General features: G+C 46.7%; 1 protein-coding gene across 6 annotated transcripts in view; it reads right to left on the bottom strand.

Moving 5' to 3' along the window:
* Positions 1-17,273, bottom strand: part of tcp11l1 (t-complex 11, testis-specific-like 1) — a 74,799-nt gene that overhangs the window by 27,493 nt on the left and 30,033 nt on the right. For 4 of the 6 annotated variants that reach the window (XM_078549464.1, XM_078549465.1, XM_078549466.1 and 1 more), the window contains 3 exons: positions 8,070-8,251; positions 5,439-5,611; positions 2,537-2,905 (listed from right to left, as the gene is read on the bottom strand). In XM_078549464.1, the coding sequence (XP_078405590.1) occupies positions 2,658-2,905; positions 5,439-5,611; positions 8,070-8,251 (603 nt within the window). In that variant the 3' untranslated portion in view covers positions 2,537-2,657. Of the gene's footprint in view, positions 1-2,536; positions 2,906-5,438; positions 5,612-8,069; positions 8,252-17,273 lie in introns of those variants that run through there. The other 2 variants (XM_078549469.1, XM_078549468.1) reach the window with 1 other exon arrangement.

The following is a 17,273-nucleotide window of genomic DNA, read 5'->3' as shown; positions in this document are numbered from 1 at the left end:
ACGGTATTCCTTAATTTAACATATTCACTGTGCATGAAAGCAAAATTCATACAGTATTTCTTCTTGTTCTTAACTTTTCTAATGCCGTCTCAATATTTTGGCAACTTGCATACTGAAATGTATAAGTATTAGGAAAAGGTTGGGTTCGTTGAGCAAGTATCTTTTTTTTAAAGACGAGTATATAAATTGCACTACAACGAAGGAAAAACACAGTAAAATCTCCACAGACTGTAGGAACAAACCAAGCTGGTTTGAAGTTAAAGGAAAATCCCTGCTGACATTTCCAACCAAGCTGCTGTTTGAATTTCTCACCCCCACCCAGTCCCTTTTCCACCTCCATCTCATCTAACTTCCCAACTCTTGCTCCCTCACATCTCCACTCTCAATGTTCCACACCCCTTCTCCATTGACCCTCACCCCACTTCCCACTGTTCCCAGGATCATCATCTATGCAATATATTTAACAGTTGGTGTGCTGCAAAGTAATTATCTATATTCAATGCATTTCAATATATTTGAGGCTTGATAGGTGCAATCTAAGTAATTTTTCTATCTTCACCCAAGGGAAATACTGTTGTGGGCTTTCAACAAAATGGTCTTGATTTAGATTACTCTTAAGTTGCAGATTTCTTGTCACCCTATGAAATCTTGAGCTGAAAATGGGAGTGATATTTGGGTTAGAATAGAATGAAGATTCAGTTATACCCCTCAGGCAGATTCTTCAGTTGGGCATCTGTAACATTCTGACTTACAGTCTCTAAAAATAAACCAGAGCTGTGGTCACTGGACAACAGGCCTAGTTTCTCACATCCAGTATATTAATCAGTCTCTTACTGCAGGGAGGTGTTCGTGTAGCTACAACTTAAAGCTCAGTTACAAAAAACACATCATAAATTACTGCAAGAAGCAGGAGCTCCACTTCCAACGTTTTCAATAGCAACATTTCTGAAATGGGATTCGTTCCCAAAGGTTTTAAGTAGGGCACTGATGAGAACCAGCCCCCCCACCCCAAAATATGTAAGTATTGACCAGAGAGGAGCAGTGGGTCTCTTTGAAGGCAAGGAAAAGGGATAGCTGTACCAGTCATCACCAGTGGGGCATCACGAGTCATTCATGCCATTAGTTAGCACTCGGCAATCAGCACCAGCCAGTGGCAGCAGCTGTTCCTTATTTTAGTTACTTGGCACTAACAGGAGTTTCAACAGTATTGTTTGGTGGTGTGGAAGCCTGTTGTCAAACAGACATAACTGGTCCATCGGGATTCCCAGGCAGCACTCTGCACTGATGAGCAACACCACACATTAGACCTTAAACAATAACATGTATTTATGTGATGCATTTAACATAGTGAGGGAAGACAGCAGTGTAGTGGTAGTTTCACTGGACTAGTAATCCAGAAGCCCAGGCTCACGCTCTGGGGGACATGGATTACAAATCCCACCACGGCAGATGATGTAATTTAAATCTCAACAATGGTGGCCATGAAACTATCACCGATTGTCATTAAAAACCCATCTGTTCCACTAACGTGCCGTCTGCTGTCCTGTCCTTACGCAGTCCAGACCCACAGCAGTGTGGTTGACTCTTACCTGCCCTCTTGAAATGGCCCAGCAAGACACTCAGCTCAAGGGCTATTAGGGATGAGCAACAAATGCTGGCCTTGCCAGCTATGCTCATATCCCATGAAGAATAAATTTTTTAAAAGGTAAAATATCCCAAGGTGCTTCACAGGAGCACAACCAAATAAAATTTGCCACCAAACCACATAAGGCGAAATTAGGGCAAATAATAAATTAAGTTTTAAGCAGCATTTAAAGGAGGAAAGGTAGAGATGGACAGGTTTGAGGAAGGAATTCTAGAGCTTAGGGCCTCAGCAGCTGAAGACAGCCACCAATGAGAATTGGAGGAATACTGATATCTTGGAGGATGTGGGATTGGCGAAGCCATGGAGGGATCTGAAAACAGGGTTGAGATTTTTCCCAAGTCTAGGCATTGCTTAACTGGGAGCCAATGTAGGTCAGTGAGCACAGGGTGGTGGATGAAATTGACTTAATGCAGGTTTAGGCTGGGGCAGTAGAGTTTTAGATGAACTTAAGTTTAGGGAGGGTGGAAACTAGAAGACCTGCCAGCAGTGTATTGGAATAGTCAAGTCTAGAGATATCAAAGGCTTATGATGGCTTCAGAAGCACACGTGGGTTACTGCAGTTTGTAAAGTGGCCTTTATGTTCTAAAATCAGTCTCAGAGATTGTCATCTTGAAAAGTTTTGCATCATATCAAATTATCCTTTGGGAACCAAACAATGTAACCAATTCATTCTTATCAGAAACCAGACAAACAAAACAGCACTTGGTATTTAATATCTGGTTGTTCAAGTGGCTCTGTTGATTAGGCTTTTATTTGTAACTTGGAAAGCAAATTTCAGAGAGGGGTCCAGAATTAATACAAACATAATGCAGGATGAAATGTTTTCCCAACCTCAGAAAAAACAGGAGTCTTAACATTGAATCACATCCTTTCTATTTTACTGAAACATGAAGGAACAAATGCATATTGCACTCATACCACTCCCTAACCAGCTTGGCTCTTTCTAAGGTGTGTGGAGGGAAATATAAATAAAAGGGCACTGTTGCTTAAACGTGCAATGCTTCCAGTGAAATTATCTCGAAGATAGTTGCTCTTCCTCATTTAGCCCAGGTAGCTGCGAGCCATTCTTTTTGAGCACTTTAGTCAAGATTGTGTCATAATAAGGACTGAAGACCAACTTGTTATAGTTTACAAGGTGAAGAAATTTGATGGTTATTTCTTCCAGCTCACTTCTAACGGGACCAAGTCCTCCAGGGACTGCAACTGATTTTGGATTGCTTGACGTAAGGTGCATCTTCAGGAAAGTCTGGATGCGTACATCTGCCAAAGAAATACCCAATTGAAAATGGCATGCTTACAATAACGGTGACTGATACTAGGTTTAATGGTGAAAATCTCTTGGAAAAAAGGATATAAATCAAAATGGAGCAACCAGATTATTATGCTGCCAATAGCAAGGTGCTTACTAAGTTTGTATGCATCAATATGGAGAGCTGCAAGGGCCCTGTTCTTTGCAGACAGAAAGAACACGTACATACATTGTGCCTGTTTCAGCTAACCAAAAGAAGTGACAGCCATTCGCTGATTCATTCCTCAGGGCAATGCCTTGATCAGAGTCAAGCTGCCTGGTTTAAATTTCAAACAATGCTTGGCAGTCACCATCAGTGGTGCTTTCTCCATGGCAACGCCACTTGCCAACCAATCAGCACTCTTCACGTACAGTATAAATTGTTGTTTTCCCCTTTATATTGGTATTCTTGCGAGTGTCCTGATGAGTCCAAGACAAAAAGCTTAGACATGTCTCTTTTTTCAGCAATATGGAGACCAGGGAAGGTACAAAAACTTTACCTGTAAATATATTCTTACGCTACTGCCGATGTTGGCTATGGTAACTTTGTAATTAATTGTACCTTCTGATTAAAAGCAACTTTATATTAAAAATGTTGATTATTCACCAAATATGATAAAACTTAAAGTTGCCTCTTAAATAGTTTTAGAATTGGTTTAAAAAAACATGAAGTGCTTCCCCCTATTTGACAGTAGGCAATCACACAACGTAAGGACACAGGCGAGAATGTGGAACTCACTACATGAATTAAGTGAGATAATTAACATAAAAATGCATTTAAGTAGAAGCTAGAAAAGTGTATGAGGGAGAAGAGAATAGAAGGATTTGTTAATTGGGTGAAGTGAAATAAATAGAGTGAGAGACTCATGTGGAGCGTAAATGTCAGTATAGACCTGTTCGGCTGAATGCATTGAATCCACAGTTCAGAAACAGACCAATGTACTGAGGTAGTAAGGCCTGGAAGATCTCAAGGTTTCACCCATTAGCCTATGCTGAGTTCATTATGGTTATGAGATTAATTGGAATCCCTGGACTAGGGAGGGGGAAAACCAGTTAGTGTTTGGATTGCTTCAAATACTCTCCACTTGCCTGGATGAGTGCAGCTCCAACAACACTCAAGAAGTTTGACACCGTCCTGGACAAAGCAGCCCGCTTGATTGGCACCCCTTCTACAAACATTCACTCCCTCCACCACCAACGAACAGTGGCAGCAGTGTGTGCCATCTACAAGATCCACTGTAGAAGCTCACCAAGGCTCCTTAAGCAGCACCTTCCACACGCATGACCGCTACCATCTAGAAGGACAAGGGCAGTAGATACATGGGAACGCCACCACCTGGAAGTTCCCCTCCAAGCCACTCACCGTCTTGACTTGGAAATATATCGCTCTTCCTTCACTGTCGCTGTGTCAAAAACCTGGAACTCTCTTCCTAACAGCACTGAGGAGAAAATGGCCTTAAAAGGTTTTATACTAAGATAAAAACAAAATACTGCGGATGCTGGAAATCTGAAATGAAAACAGAAAATGCTGGGAAAACTCAGCAGGTCTGACAGCATCTGCAGAGAGAGAAGCAGAGTTAATGTCAAATCCACATGACGACTTTTGCTCTGAAGAAGCCATATGGATTTGAAACGTTAACTCTGTTTCTCTTTCCACAGATGCTGTCTGACCTGCTGAGTTCTTCCAGCATTTTCTGTTTTTATTCCTAAAGGTTTTATTTCAGGGCAGCACTGAGTGTCAGTGTGTGTCAAAGGACTGGGGATTATTCTACCCATTTTTAAAAAAGAGTGAGCTAATTCAGGTAATTCCAGGTCAATAAAGTATCTGTAATAGGAAAATTTAATTTAATAGTCTGTAATTAAGGATGAAATTACCAGCTATTTAAATAAAAGGAAAATAGTTTGAAGGAGCCAGCAGAGATTTTAAACAGGACCAATATGTAGAATCTTTGCTCAAATGTAATCCAATGTGGGCGATAGGACGCTACAGAAATCTGCAGATTAAATGTTGTATGGAGTACATAAAAGGGTGGATTAGGGTGATTGGGTTTGATGGGCCAAATAGCCTTTTTCCCCAATCCATGTTTTTTGTGCTCTTAGTGATAATAATTCAATTAGAGAAATAAAGGTGCAAAGATTTAATATAAAAAAAATAAAACCTGCCTGGTGCTTTGAACTTTTAAATAGGACAAGACTGAACTCCTACCACCCACCAGGCTGTACTTCAGAGAAGACAAGGCAAAAGTCATGAAGCATTAATACATTCCAGTTTCTGGTGGCACTTTCATTCTTAAGAACTAAACAAAAAAGAAGTGTCATTTCATTACATGGCTCTGTATAGCAACATTCCCATGGGCACAGGGCTCACCTGACTCATTTGGTCCTTACTGCTCAGAGATTGAGTCAGCTAGCAGTTTACAATCATTGTTAAACATCAACCAGTTCAGATATCAAGATGCAAAATCATTACTATGGTATATAATTTAACGTATAATATTGTCTTACCTATCAGTTTGCGAACAGAGTTATCTGAACTAGAGATTGCCTGGATTTGACCTTTTAACACTGTCTCTTTCTCAGTAGTTAACAGTGAGAAACCATGTTGAGATAAGCAGTTATTTACTTCTACACAGAGCTGCTCGCTCATACTGACCATAGCCTCAGCAAGATGAAAGGAGCTGTAAGTGCAATAAAGATTTGTAACAAAGCATTAGTATCAATTTAGCATTGAATTCTTTTTATCTTTTATACATTAAAAATAACCCGCAAAATACAATGCCTTTAGTTTATTTAGAGAAGATAAGCATTCCCAATACGAGTTACAGTTTCTGGTGGGCCATGTGAAAATACTTTACATTCTTAATATGGCAACATTTAATTTTCACTGATAATACGAGAGGGGGGACAGGGCAGGGAGGGGAGAGCGGGGCAGGGAGGGGGAGAAGGGGATAGAAAGAAAGGGAGAGGAAGAGAGAGGGGTAAAGGAGGAAGGAGGGAAGAGAAAGATTAAAAATCTAATTGGAATACTAAATTTTATGGTAAGAGTTATAGGTTATAAAACAGGATCAAATGTTGAGTCTATTTAAAACCGTAGTAAAACCTCAGTTGTAGTGTGTGCAGTCTTGGGCTCCAAACTACAGTGCAGATCTTGAGACTACAGAGAAGGGCAGAGCCAGATTCATTAAAGTTCAGCTGGGTACGTGGAAATAAAAGATATTGCTGAAAAAAAGGGACATACTCTCTTGCACTCAGGTCAGACGCAAGAATGCCAAATTTCAATGGGAATAACAATTTATACTGCATGAGAAAAGCGTAGTTTCAAGCTGCTTCTATGAAGTGGCAACACAAGTGATGTTTTCCTCTAACAGGATGCTGCCACCCCACGCGAAAAAGATGTTCTGCCTACCACACAAATATGTTATTTCAGTGTTGGTGTAATTCCAAGTACATAGGCCGTTCACCCCATGACTGCTGGATCGTAGGCAGAGTACTGACCGTACTCAAGTAACACGTGCTCGCAAAACTCAGAACATAATATCTAACATTAGCTGTGATTCCGCAATTGGACAGCACTTGCTGAACAATCCAGAGTGTAGTAAGATTACACTAACAACCAATTTAAGATTATCACTCGGGCTTGTAGTGTAGCTCACTTAATGCTTGCTAGAAGCTACATATATTTATATGCAGGAACCTGTCCTCTGCAGGAAAAAGGAAAATGTCCAGACATTGCATCTTTTTTGAATACACAAAAGCATACATATGAACATATGAATTAGAAGGAGTAGGCCATTTGGCCCATCAAGCCTGGTCCACCATTTAATAAGATCGTGGCTGATCCGATTGTAGCCTCAACTCCACATTCCGCCTATCACCAATAACCTTAGACCCTCCCTTGTTTGTCAAGAATCTATCTACCTCTGCCTTAAAAATATTCATTGAGCCTGCCTCCACCGCTGTCTGAGGAAGAGAGGTCCAAAGATTCACGACCCTCTTAGAGAAAAATTTCTTCCCATGTCCGTCTTAAATGAGAGACCCATCAGTTTTAAACTGTGTCCCCTAGCTCGAGTCTCTCCACAAGGGGAAACATTTTTTCAGCATCCAGTCTGTCATCCCCTCAGGGTCTTATATGTTTCAATAAGATCACGTCTCAATGGATACAGGTCCAGCCCATCTAACCTTTACTCATAAAATAACCCCCAATCTGAGGCATCAGTTTACTGACCCTTCTTTGAACTGTTTCTAACACATTCATATCCTTTCTTAAATAAGGAGACAAAATTATTCTAAATGTGGCAAAAGTACTCTAGATGTGGTCTTGCCAACACCTTGTACAACTGTAGCAAAACATCCCTACTTTCATATTCCATTCCCCTTGCAATAAACAATAAAATAAAAGCATGGGGGACAATAGCTTCCTGGTGCATTCGTCATGGCAATGCCTTGACCAATCAGCACCCCTTTTCTCATGCAATATAAATTGTTGTTCCCTTTGAAATTTGACATTTTTGCATCTGTCCTGATGAGTGCAAGATGAAAAGAGCTTTGACAGCATGTCTCTTTTTTGTGTACTCTAAAATGACCATTTAAATAACAGATAAAGAAAAGAGACTGTTTTAGTTGGAACAGCGGAGACCTATAGGGTGGTTTGATAGAGGTGCATAAAATTGTAAAGGGTTGGGACAGCGTAGACAGGAACAGACTGTTTCCAGTGTTTGAGGGATCTAGTCCAAGGGGAGATATATGTAAAGTTACAGGTGAAGAATAAAGAGCAAGAAAAGAACTTTTGTTACACAGAGGGCTGTGAGGCTGTGGAATGCATTGCGAGAGTTAGTTTTAGAATTAGCGACTGAAATAGAGAGTGTGTCAATGTTTAAGGATCGGTTAGCTAGATTGGTAAAGAAAAGTGAAATAAAGGGATAAGGGAACTAAAAGGGCATGGGGAATTGGGACCACTGTTTGTGTGCAGAATAAACACCAACTCTAACTAGATGGGCTCAACAGCCTGTTTCAGTTTCATAATTTCAATGAACTATATGGAGCTTAAGATTTATGCAGCAGGAGCATTACTATTTTAAAATAATTCACGAGTTGGAGTAATGAATAGCTGTTTGCAACCCATAATAAATCACTTACTGCGTATGCATGCCTGTCAATAAGACTTTAATAACCCTCTTCAGTCTGTCCAGAAATCCTGATAGCCCTGATATGGCTGCACCCGTCATGTTGTATATAACCAGCAGGACAGCCGCTGTAACGGTCAGTTGATTCAATTCCCGTTGCATCTCCTTGAAACGTGATTGGTCCATCAGCACAGGCTACAAAAGGGAATAACAAGATGGCAAGTCACCTGTGCAGGACAAGCTTCAGCAGAGCATTCACTTCAGAAAATCCAAGGAGATGCTCTCCTCACTTCTCCTTAACCTCCATTATTCTCCAATTTTAAATGCTCTTCCCTTCTATGACTCACTGCTAATGTGCATCAACCCATAGCTAAGGTAATGGGGCAGGCTTCCTACTCCCAGGTTGCTGCCAAAGTCACTTGATTTAGTCACTAAGAATTAATTTAAAAGAGAAAGAGGGAAAAACTTGCATTTCTACAGCACCTTTCATGACCTCGGGACATCTCAAAGTGCTTTTCAGCCAATGAGGTACTTTTGAGATGTAGGTAGGAACACCACCACCTGGAAATTCCCCTCCAAGTCACTCATCATTCTGACTTGGAATATATCGCCGTTCCTTCACTGTCGCTGGGTCAAAAATCCTGGAACTCCCTCCCTAACAGCACTGTGGGTGTACCTACACCACATGGGCTGCAGCGGTTCAAGAAGGCAGTTCACCACCACCACCTCAAGGGCAATTAGGAATGGACAATAAATGCTGACCAAGCCAACGATGCTCACATCCCATAAATGAATTTTTAAAAATCTAAGAAACAAGACATCCAATTTGTGCACAGCAAGCTCCCACAAATAACAATGTGATAATAACCAGATAATCTCTTTTAATGATATTGGTTGAAGAATAAATATTGGCTATTACACCAGGGAGAACTCTTCTTTGAAATATGCCATGGAATCTTTTACACCTACCTCAGGGGGCAGGTGGGACCTCAGTTTAACATTGCAACCGAAAGGTGGTACATCTGACAGGGCAGCACCCGCTTAATGTTGCTTTGAAGTGTCAGGCTACATTTTGTGCTCAAGACTCTAAAATGGGACTTGAACCCACAACCTACTTACTCAGAGGTGAGAGCGCTACCAACTGAACATGGCTGATAGGTTTACAATAGCGGGTAGCATCAGTGAAAATCAGCTCCCACTTTGCATCAACACTAAACCAGTTAATGTCAATCTGGATTGAAGGCCTAAACAGACACCATGATGAAGCGAGCCCCCGCCCCCCCATCCCCTGTTCCAGAGAGAGAGACTTTGATTCACAAAGATTTAGGAAGCATTTATACTATTATTTTTGCTTCGCATTGATGCCACATAGAGCTGTTGTGAACATGAACAATGTAGATGCACAAGAGTAACCCCAGGGACACAGTCAAATCACTCTACCATCAACCCCTGCCTCATTTCTGTGGGTTACTGCCAAGATTGTTCATGGAGCTGCAGGTGCACCTTTTCGGTTGGCATACCAACCATTCTCATTCACTCAATCCTTCTAAAATTCAGTCACTTTGTTTATTGACCCCAAGCTATAATATCTTCCCCAGGTTAAACACTTTCAAACTAGATCTAAGCCAAGAAGTCCTAATTAACAACAGGGTGTTGGCATCATTTGAAATGTCAGCATTTATTACCCTTTCCAACATGCTGTTGGGTAGGAGTTCCAAGCTCCTGACCTAGCAGCAAAGAGCAGGATGGTGTGTGACTTGGTCTTGCCCGTCTAGTGGTGAAGGTTGTGTGTTTGGGATGAGCTGTTGGAAATCTTGGCGACTTGCTGCCATGCATTCTGTAGTTACTACGCATTGTAGCTTCAGTGCACCTGTGAGGGAGACTGGTGCTTGCCAACACTTCACAGGAAATTGTCCTCTGTAAATTCTGTTTCTACATGCAACCCGTGTCACACATACACATCCTGGAACCTGTGCTTCGAAAAATTACTTAAAATAGTTTACTGAGTATTTAGATACAACTTTTACAATTCTATTTGCTTCCAAAGATTTAATGCTTAGAATTGTCTAGGTCTTAAGCCGGGCTTGTCCAATCTTTTCGCTCGGGAGGCCATATCTGCATATTTTCTCACTCAAGGAGTCGATAAGCAAATTTCAGAAGATAAGGTTTGGCGCAACAATAAACCGAATTTCAAAAAAAATTTGGTTTTAAGGAAAGAAACAATTGCTGAGCAAAAGTGCAGCAATGTTACAGGAATAAATTGTTAAGTTAAAAAAGAACAATTAATAAAAATGACCAGAGTGTGAGAGGGTGAAAGTACATCTGCCCAGCTCACGCCTAGTCTCTGGGTGCTCCCTCACTCGCCCTTACCACTGAGTGGGTGCATGTGTATGTGCATGGAGGAGGAGGCAGCAGTGGAAAAGCAGCAGGGGGAGTGGCGGACGGTGAAGAACAAGAAAAGTAAGAAGGAGCGAAGAAGAAGCAAAAGCATTTCCCAGAGAAGCGGCAAGAGGTGTCTCCCATCCGACATGGATGACAAGGGCAGCAGCTCTTCGGATGATGAAGTGCCAGGGCGGCACCGACAGAAGAGGCGGCAAAGCTCCAGGGCGTTGGAGGACGAGACACCCGAGCTCCAGAAAATTGGAGACAACAAGGAGACCAGCGCACCCCAACTTTGCCTGCAACCTGAGGAGGCCAGTGCACCACAGCCCCTGGAATCTGGGAGCAGTGAGGCAATCATCGCACCCCAGCTCCAGGAAGCCGGGAACAGCAACACCCCAGAGGGGGTGAGTTTTGGAGAAGCTTCTCCAGCAAAGGTCATCTCAAAACCCGCTCTCTACGTGAACCTCCAGATGCCACCGGAGCAGAACACTGCCAAGGAGATCTACCTCAGCCCATCCAAAGTGAAGGAATTTGAGCTCACTACGGGTATGAAGGAGCAGACTAAAGGTCTGGGACTCTCAGAGACAGTGGGTTTGGTAGGAGAATAAATGCTTTAAAATGGGTTTAAAGATTGTATCCATAAATGTGAGTATACAAACACCAAGTGTCGCTTCTCGGCCTTTTGGCTAAGATCAAGTGTTGCAGGGGCGACACCATGGTCCTGCCAAGGCAAGGTCGGGATGGAAGGGCGATAACCAATCGCAATCCAAATCCATACCGTGGGTTACCTATCACCGTCCGAGTCACGGTGAACCACAGCGAAGGAGGATCACCTATGGATCGGGGCTTCTTCACCAGGAGGATCCTGTTGAAGGCGTGCGGCTTCCAAGCTACGGAGATCTTCACCCTGCATGACTCCCGCAAAGGCGGTTATTTTGACGTGACGTTCAAGCGGGTGGCAGACTGCGTCCGGCTCCTGAGGGTGTTCGAGGAGAAGAGAGACCTGCCGGAGATGAAGATCCTGACGGCGGAGCCGCACTTTTCTCTGCCGTTGCAACGGGAACGTGAGGTGATGGTGCATGTGTACAACCCCTTCGTCCCTGTCGCCGACGTGGTCACCTTCCTCACCAGGTACTTCGATAAGGTGGGGAGCGGCACCGAGATTCGAGACGACTTGGGGATCTGGACAGGCAAACGCCTGTTTAAGGTCACGCTAAAGACCGATGGTAAGGGAGCCATTTTCCACCCTCCCTCCAGTTTCGCTATCGGGGGAAACCGTGGCTACCTGGTCTACGCTGGGCAACCCAAGCATTGTCGCTCATGCGGCAAGGCTGGTCATGTGGCGGCCAACTGCAGCGCCTCCCTCTGCAAGATCTGCAAACAGGAAGGGCACCAGACAAAAGACTGCAAACAGGCCAAGTGCTGCAACCTGTGTGGCGAGGCAAGTCACCTCTACAGGACCTGCCCCAAACGCTGCCGTACTTACGCACAGGCAGCCAAAGCCGACCAGGGGGAAGCAGAAGAAATGTTTCGTGTCACTCCAACCACCAAGGCCCCCAGGGAGCTCAACGGGACAAAGGAGGACACAGAGAGAGACAAGGTGGAGAAAGAGATTGAGGCAACAGAGAGCCAATCAACAGCACTACCCCCTGAACCTCCCAGTCCTCAGGACAGCGAATCAATGGAGGAGGAGGCAGCAGTGGAAAAGCAGCAGGGGGAGTGGCGGACAGTCAAGAACAAGAACAAGAAAAGTAAGAGGGAGCGAAGAAGAAGCAAAGGCGTTTCCCAGAGAAGCGGCAAGAGGCGTCTCCCATCCGACACGGATGACAAGGGCAGCAGCTCTTCGGATGATGAAGTGCCAGGGCGGCACCGACAGAAGAGGCGGCAAAGCTCCAGGGCGTTGGAGGACGAGACACCCGAGCTCCAGAAAATTGGAGACAACAAGGAGACCAGCGCACCCCAACTTTGCCTGCAACCTGAGGAGGCCAGTGCACCACAGCCCCTGGAATCTGGGAGCAGTGAGGCAATCATCGCACCCCAGCCCCAGGAAGCCGGGAACAGCAACACCCCAGAGGGGGTGAGTTTTGGAGAAGCTTCTCCAGCAAAGGTCATCTCAAAACCCGCTCTCTACGTGAACCTCCAGATGCCACTGGAGCAGAACACGGCCAAGGAGATCTACCTCAGCCCATCCAAAGTGAAGGAATTTGAGCTCACTACGGGTATGAAGGAGCAGACTAAAGGTCTGGGACTCTCAGAGACAGTGGGTTTGGTAGGAGAATAAATGCTTTAAAATGGGTTTAAAGATTGTATCCATAAATGTGCGTAGCATTAAATCTACTACGCGATGTGTTGCGACCTTGGACTACCTAGCCAAGGTCAAAGCTGACCTGTTGTTTCTGCAGGAGTGTGCGATACCGCACCTCAGCTCCTACAGGCAATGGTCACGATGGTGGTCCCACGGGCCATCGATCTGGTCGGGCGGAAACGACTCTCGTTCCTCCGGCCTGGGTATTCTGCTGCGGGGAGGCAACTTCACCGTCTCCGAGGTCAAGGAGGTGGTGGGCGGGCGACTCCTCGTAGCAGACGTAATGTACAAGAACGCTCCACTCCGGTTAATTAACGTGTATGGCCCGGCACAAGGGGCTGAGCGGCTGGAGGTTTTTCAGCAGCTCCCACTGCTGCTGGCGACCTCCAGGCCGGTCATTCTGGGCGGTGACTTCAACTGCATCATCGATGCGGCTGGACGATCCGGCAGGGCCGGCAGCAGATTGGACGCTACGTCCAGATCCCTGATGGAAACAGTTAAGGATGCCAAGCTGCACGACGTCTTCAGCAACCCTGCAGACGGAGCGCAGCGTAGATACACCTGGTCGCGGCCAGACGGGTCCATTCGTTCCAGGATAGACTTCCTGTTTGTGTCCCGTGCATTCACAGTCAGATCCACCGACGTCAAGCCGGTGTTCTTCTCTGACCACTGCCTCCTACTGGCGGACTGCCACTTGGAGAAGGACCTGAGGGTGGGCAGGGGGGCATGGAAGCTAAATGTGCAACTGCTGACCCCAGAGAACATTGAGGAGCTCAAGAGGGATTACAAAGGTTGGAGAACCGTGAAACCCCTCTTTGAGTCCCTGACACACTGGTGGGAAGCAATCAAGGGAAACATCAAGAGGTTTTTCATCCTCAAAGGCACCCAGAAAGCTAGAAAGGAACAGAGGGAAATGTCCCGACTCCAGAAAAAGATGCAGAATCTGCTCCGGCTGCAGTCGATGGGGGTCGATGTCAAGGAGGAGCTCCAAGAGGTGAAGGGCCAGCAAGCCTCGCACTTTGCCTCGGAGGCCTCCAAGATCATCTTCCGTTCCAGAGTCCGCTCCGTGGAGCAGGATGAGACGTGCTCACGTTTCTTCTTCCAAAAGGTACACAGAGAGCGCTCTGTGATCAGCAGCCTGAAGGAAGAAGACGGCTCAGTAAAGTCATCACGGTCCGACATTCTGAGGATCAGCAAATCCTTTTATGCCGGATTGTATGACGTGAAGCCCACGGACAGCACGGCCTCCCAGTCCTTCCTGTCCTCTATCACGGAGGTCTTAGACCACAGTACGCGGGAGAGCCTGGACAAACCGCTAACTCCTGATGAACTGACTAAGGCCCTCGAGTCCTTCGAGAAGAGTAAAACCCCCGGAAGCGACGGCTTGCCGGCGGAGTTGTATTCGGCTCTGTGGGACTTGATCGGCCCAGACCTGCTAGGAGTGTACGAGACTATGCTCCTGGCCGGTAGTATGTCAGAATCCATGAGGAAAGGCATCATCACCCTCATCTACAAGCACAAGGGGGAGAGGGAGGAAATTAGAAATTGGCGACCCATTTCACTGTTGAATGTGGACTATAAGATTCTGTCCAAGGTCATCGCCAACCGGGTCAAATCCGCTCTGGAAAGACCTGCTCTGTGCCAGGCAGGAAGATCTCTGACAGCCTGGCGCTGCTCAGGGATACGATTGCCTATGTACAGGACAGGGGTGTGGATACCTGCCTCATCAGCTTGGATCAGGAGAAGGCCTTTGACAGAATATCGCACACCTACATGGGGGATGTGCTCTCCAAAATGGGGTTTGGGGAGGGAATTCGAAATTGGATCCAACTGCTCTACACTAACATCAGTAGCGCAGTCTCAATCAATGGGTGGGAAACAGATAGCTTCCCGATCAAATCTGGAGTCAGGCAGGGCTGTCCTCTCTCGCCTGTCCTTTTCGTGTGTTGCATAGAACCCTTTGCCGAGTCCATCAGGAAGGATCCGGGCATAAGAGGAGTGACGATCCCAGGCAGTGGAGGCACTCAGGTAAAAGCCTCCCTGTACATGGACGACGTCGCCGTCTTCTGCTCGGATCCGCTGTCGGTGCGCAGACTGATGCACATCTGCGACCAGTTCGAACTGGCCTCGGGAGCCAAGGTAAATCGTGGGAAGAGCGAGGCCATGTTCTTTGGGAACTGGGCTGACCGATCCTTTGTCCCCTTCACTGTCAGGGCTGACGGCCTGAAGGTGCTGGGGATATGGTTCGGAGGGACCGGGGCATGCGTTAGAAACTGGAAGGAGCGAGTGGCTATGGTGAAAAGGAAACTGGGCATGTGGGAGCGACGCTCCCTCTCCATTGCGGGTAAGAACCTGGTCATCAGGTGTGAGGTACTCTCGCTGTTGCTGTACGTGGCGCAGGTCTGGCCCACTCCAGACTCCTGCGCGATGGCGATCACTCGAGCCATCTTCCGCTTTATCTGGAGGTCGAAAATGGATCGTGTCCGCAGGGACGCGATGTACAAGCCTCTAGATAAAGGGGGAAAAAACGTGCCCAACATCGCCCTCATACTGATGGCCACCTTTGTGTGTGGCTGCATCAGGCGGTGCGTAGACCCTCAGTACGCAAACACCAAGTGTCACTACGTGCTGAGGTTCTACCTGTCCCCGGTGTTGCGAAGGATGGGTCTGGCCACGCTGCCGCGGAACGCTCCAAGTAGTTGGACCGTGCCGTACCACCTGTCCCTGGTGGAAAAATTTATGCAGAAAAACACCTTTGACCACAAGTCCATCAGGCAGTGGTCAGCACGTAACGTCCTAGAGGCCCTGAGGGAAAAGGAGAGGGTGGACCCTGTGGGATGGTTCCCCGAGCAGACTGTCAAAGTCATTTGGCAGAATGCCTCATCGCCAGAACTTTCCAACAAGCACCAAGACGTAGCTTGGCTGGTGGTGAGAAAGGCCCTCCCCGTCAGATCCTTCCTACACGCCAGGAGGCTCACCCCCTCTGCACGTTGCCCTCGAGGTGGCTGTGGTGGGGAAGAGACCGTTGTTCACCTCCTTGTGGATTGTGCCTTTGCAAAGAAAGTCTGGAGAGAGATGCAGTGGTTGCTGTCGAGGTTCATCCCGAGCAGTTCTGTGACACAGGACTCTGTGCTCTACAGGCTGTTCCCAGGGACACACACCGAGACAAACATCGACTGCAGCTGGAGGATCATCAACTCGGTGAAAGACGCGCTTTGGTCTGCCCGAAACTTGTTGGTCTTCCAGCACAAAGAGTTGTCCCCGACCGATTGTTGCGGACTGGCACAATCCAAAGTCCAGGACTACGTGCTGAGGGACGCACTAAAGCTTGGGGCAGCTGCCGCAAAGGCGCAATGGGGAAGGGTCGCTGTCTAAGACCTTTCTACCACAGCGCACCGAGAGACTGGGAACTGTTTAGAGCCCCTCGGGCTGTACAGATCAAAATGAAAGGCTGTAAATGATTGTAATACTGTTTGTACTGATGCACCTGGTGATACATTTTGTAAAAGTTTAACCTGGATTGTACCCTTGTAATGTTGTTTTTGAAATGGTTTGGAATGTGCTTGAAGATATTTTATGAATAAAGTATATTTTTACAAAAAAAAAGCATGTGTATGTGTTGGGTGTGTGGTGGTGAGAGTGAGGGAGAAACCTGAAACTGGGCGCAAGGCAGACTGACTCCCCCAACCCCGACATACTCCCAGTCCCTTCCACTCTCCCTCACACACTCAGGCACTGCCTGCCCCCCCCGCACACTCACTCACTCACTCTCACTCCCCCACACACACAGGCCTGAATTTCATGCTGACGTGTGCGCTAAGTTGGCAGTCACGTTGCAAACACAATTTTATGCTGGATGGCCAATTAAGATCCGCCCAGCGTGAAACGTGTCTTCTCAATGGTCCGGAAGGGCTTGGTGGGGGCAAAAGCTTGTCGGGCGCCTGGTCCAATGGCGACCCAGCGGGCACTTTAAAACCGGCAGAAGCAGCTCCTTGAAGGCTGCCCGGGGAGAATCTTTGAAGTCTGTCCAGGGAATCATTTCATTCAAACAATAGCCTCACCAGCAGCTGGAGATGTCAGGCGGGAGGGCAAATTGGGTGGATGCTTGGCCCCCCGTTTCTTGGACGAGTGCCTCATGGTCCTTGTGGAGGAGGTCGGTGTCAGGCGGGACACTCCGGTACCCAGGGATGGCAAGGGGAGGCCACCGCACTTGACCGAAAATGTCTGGGAGGACGTGGCAGCCGAGATCAGCGGCCACGATGTTGTGCGGCGCACATGGGTGCAGTGCCGCTAAAGGTTCAACAATCTGCTGTGCTCGGCCAGGGTCAGTACCAAGTTGGCATGGATCAGTGTGGAGAAGCGTTAATGTCTGGCAGTCCCCCCCCCATGGAGCTCAGCGGTGTTAGAGTCCGAGTGCCAACCGTCACTGACACCGGCACCAGCCAAGTGGGTGAGTACTGGCTACTTGGCTTGAGTGTCTTGCGGGTCAAGGACCATGACTCGGACATGCCCTGCAAGTGTCCTGGAGCC

Source organism: Cetorhinus maximus, chromosome 9 (assembly GCF_964194155.1).
Source record: "Cetorhinus maximus chromosome 9, sCetMax3.hap1.1, whole genome shotgun sequence".
NCBI classification, from domain to species: Eukaryota; Metazoa; Chordata; class Chondrichthyes; order Lamniformes; family Cetorhinidae; genus Cetorhinus; species Cetorhinus maximus.
The sequence above is the reverse complement of the archived record's forward strand: the minus strand, read 5'-3'. Positions and strand labels throughout refer to the sequence as shown.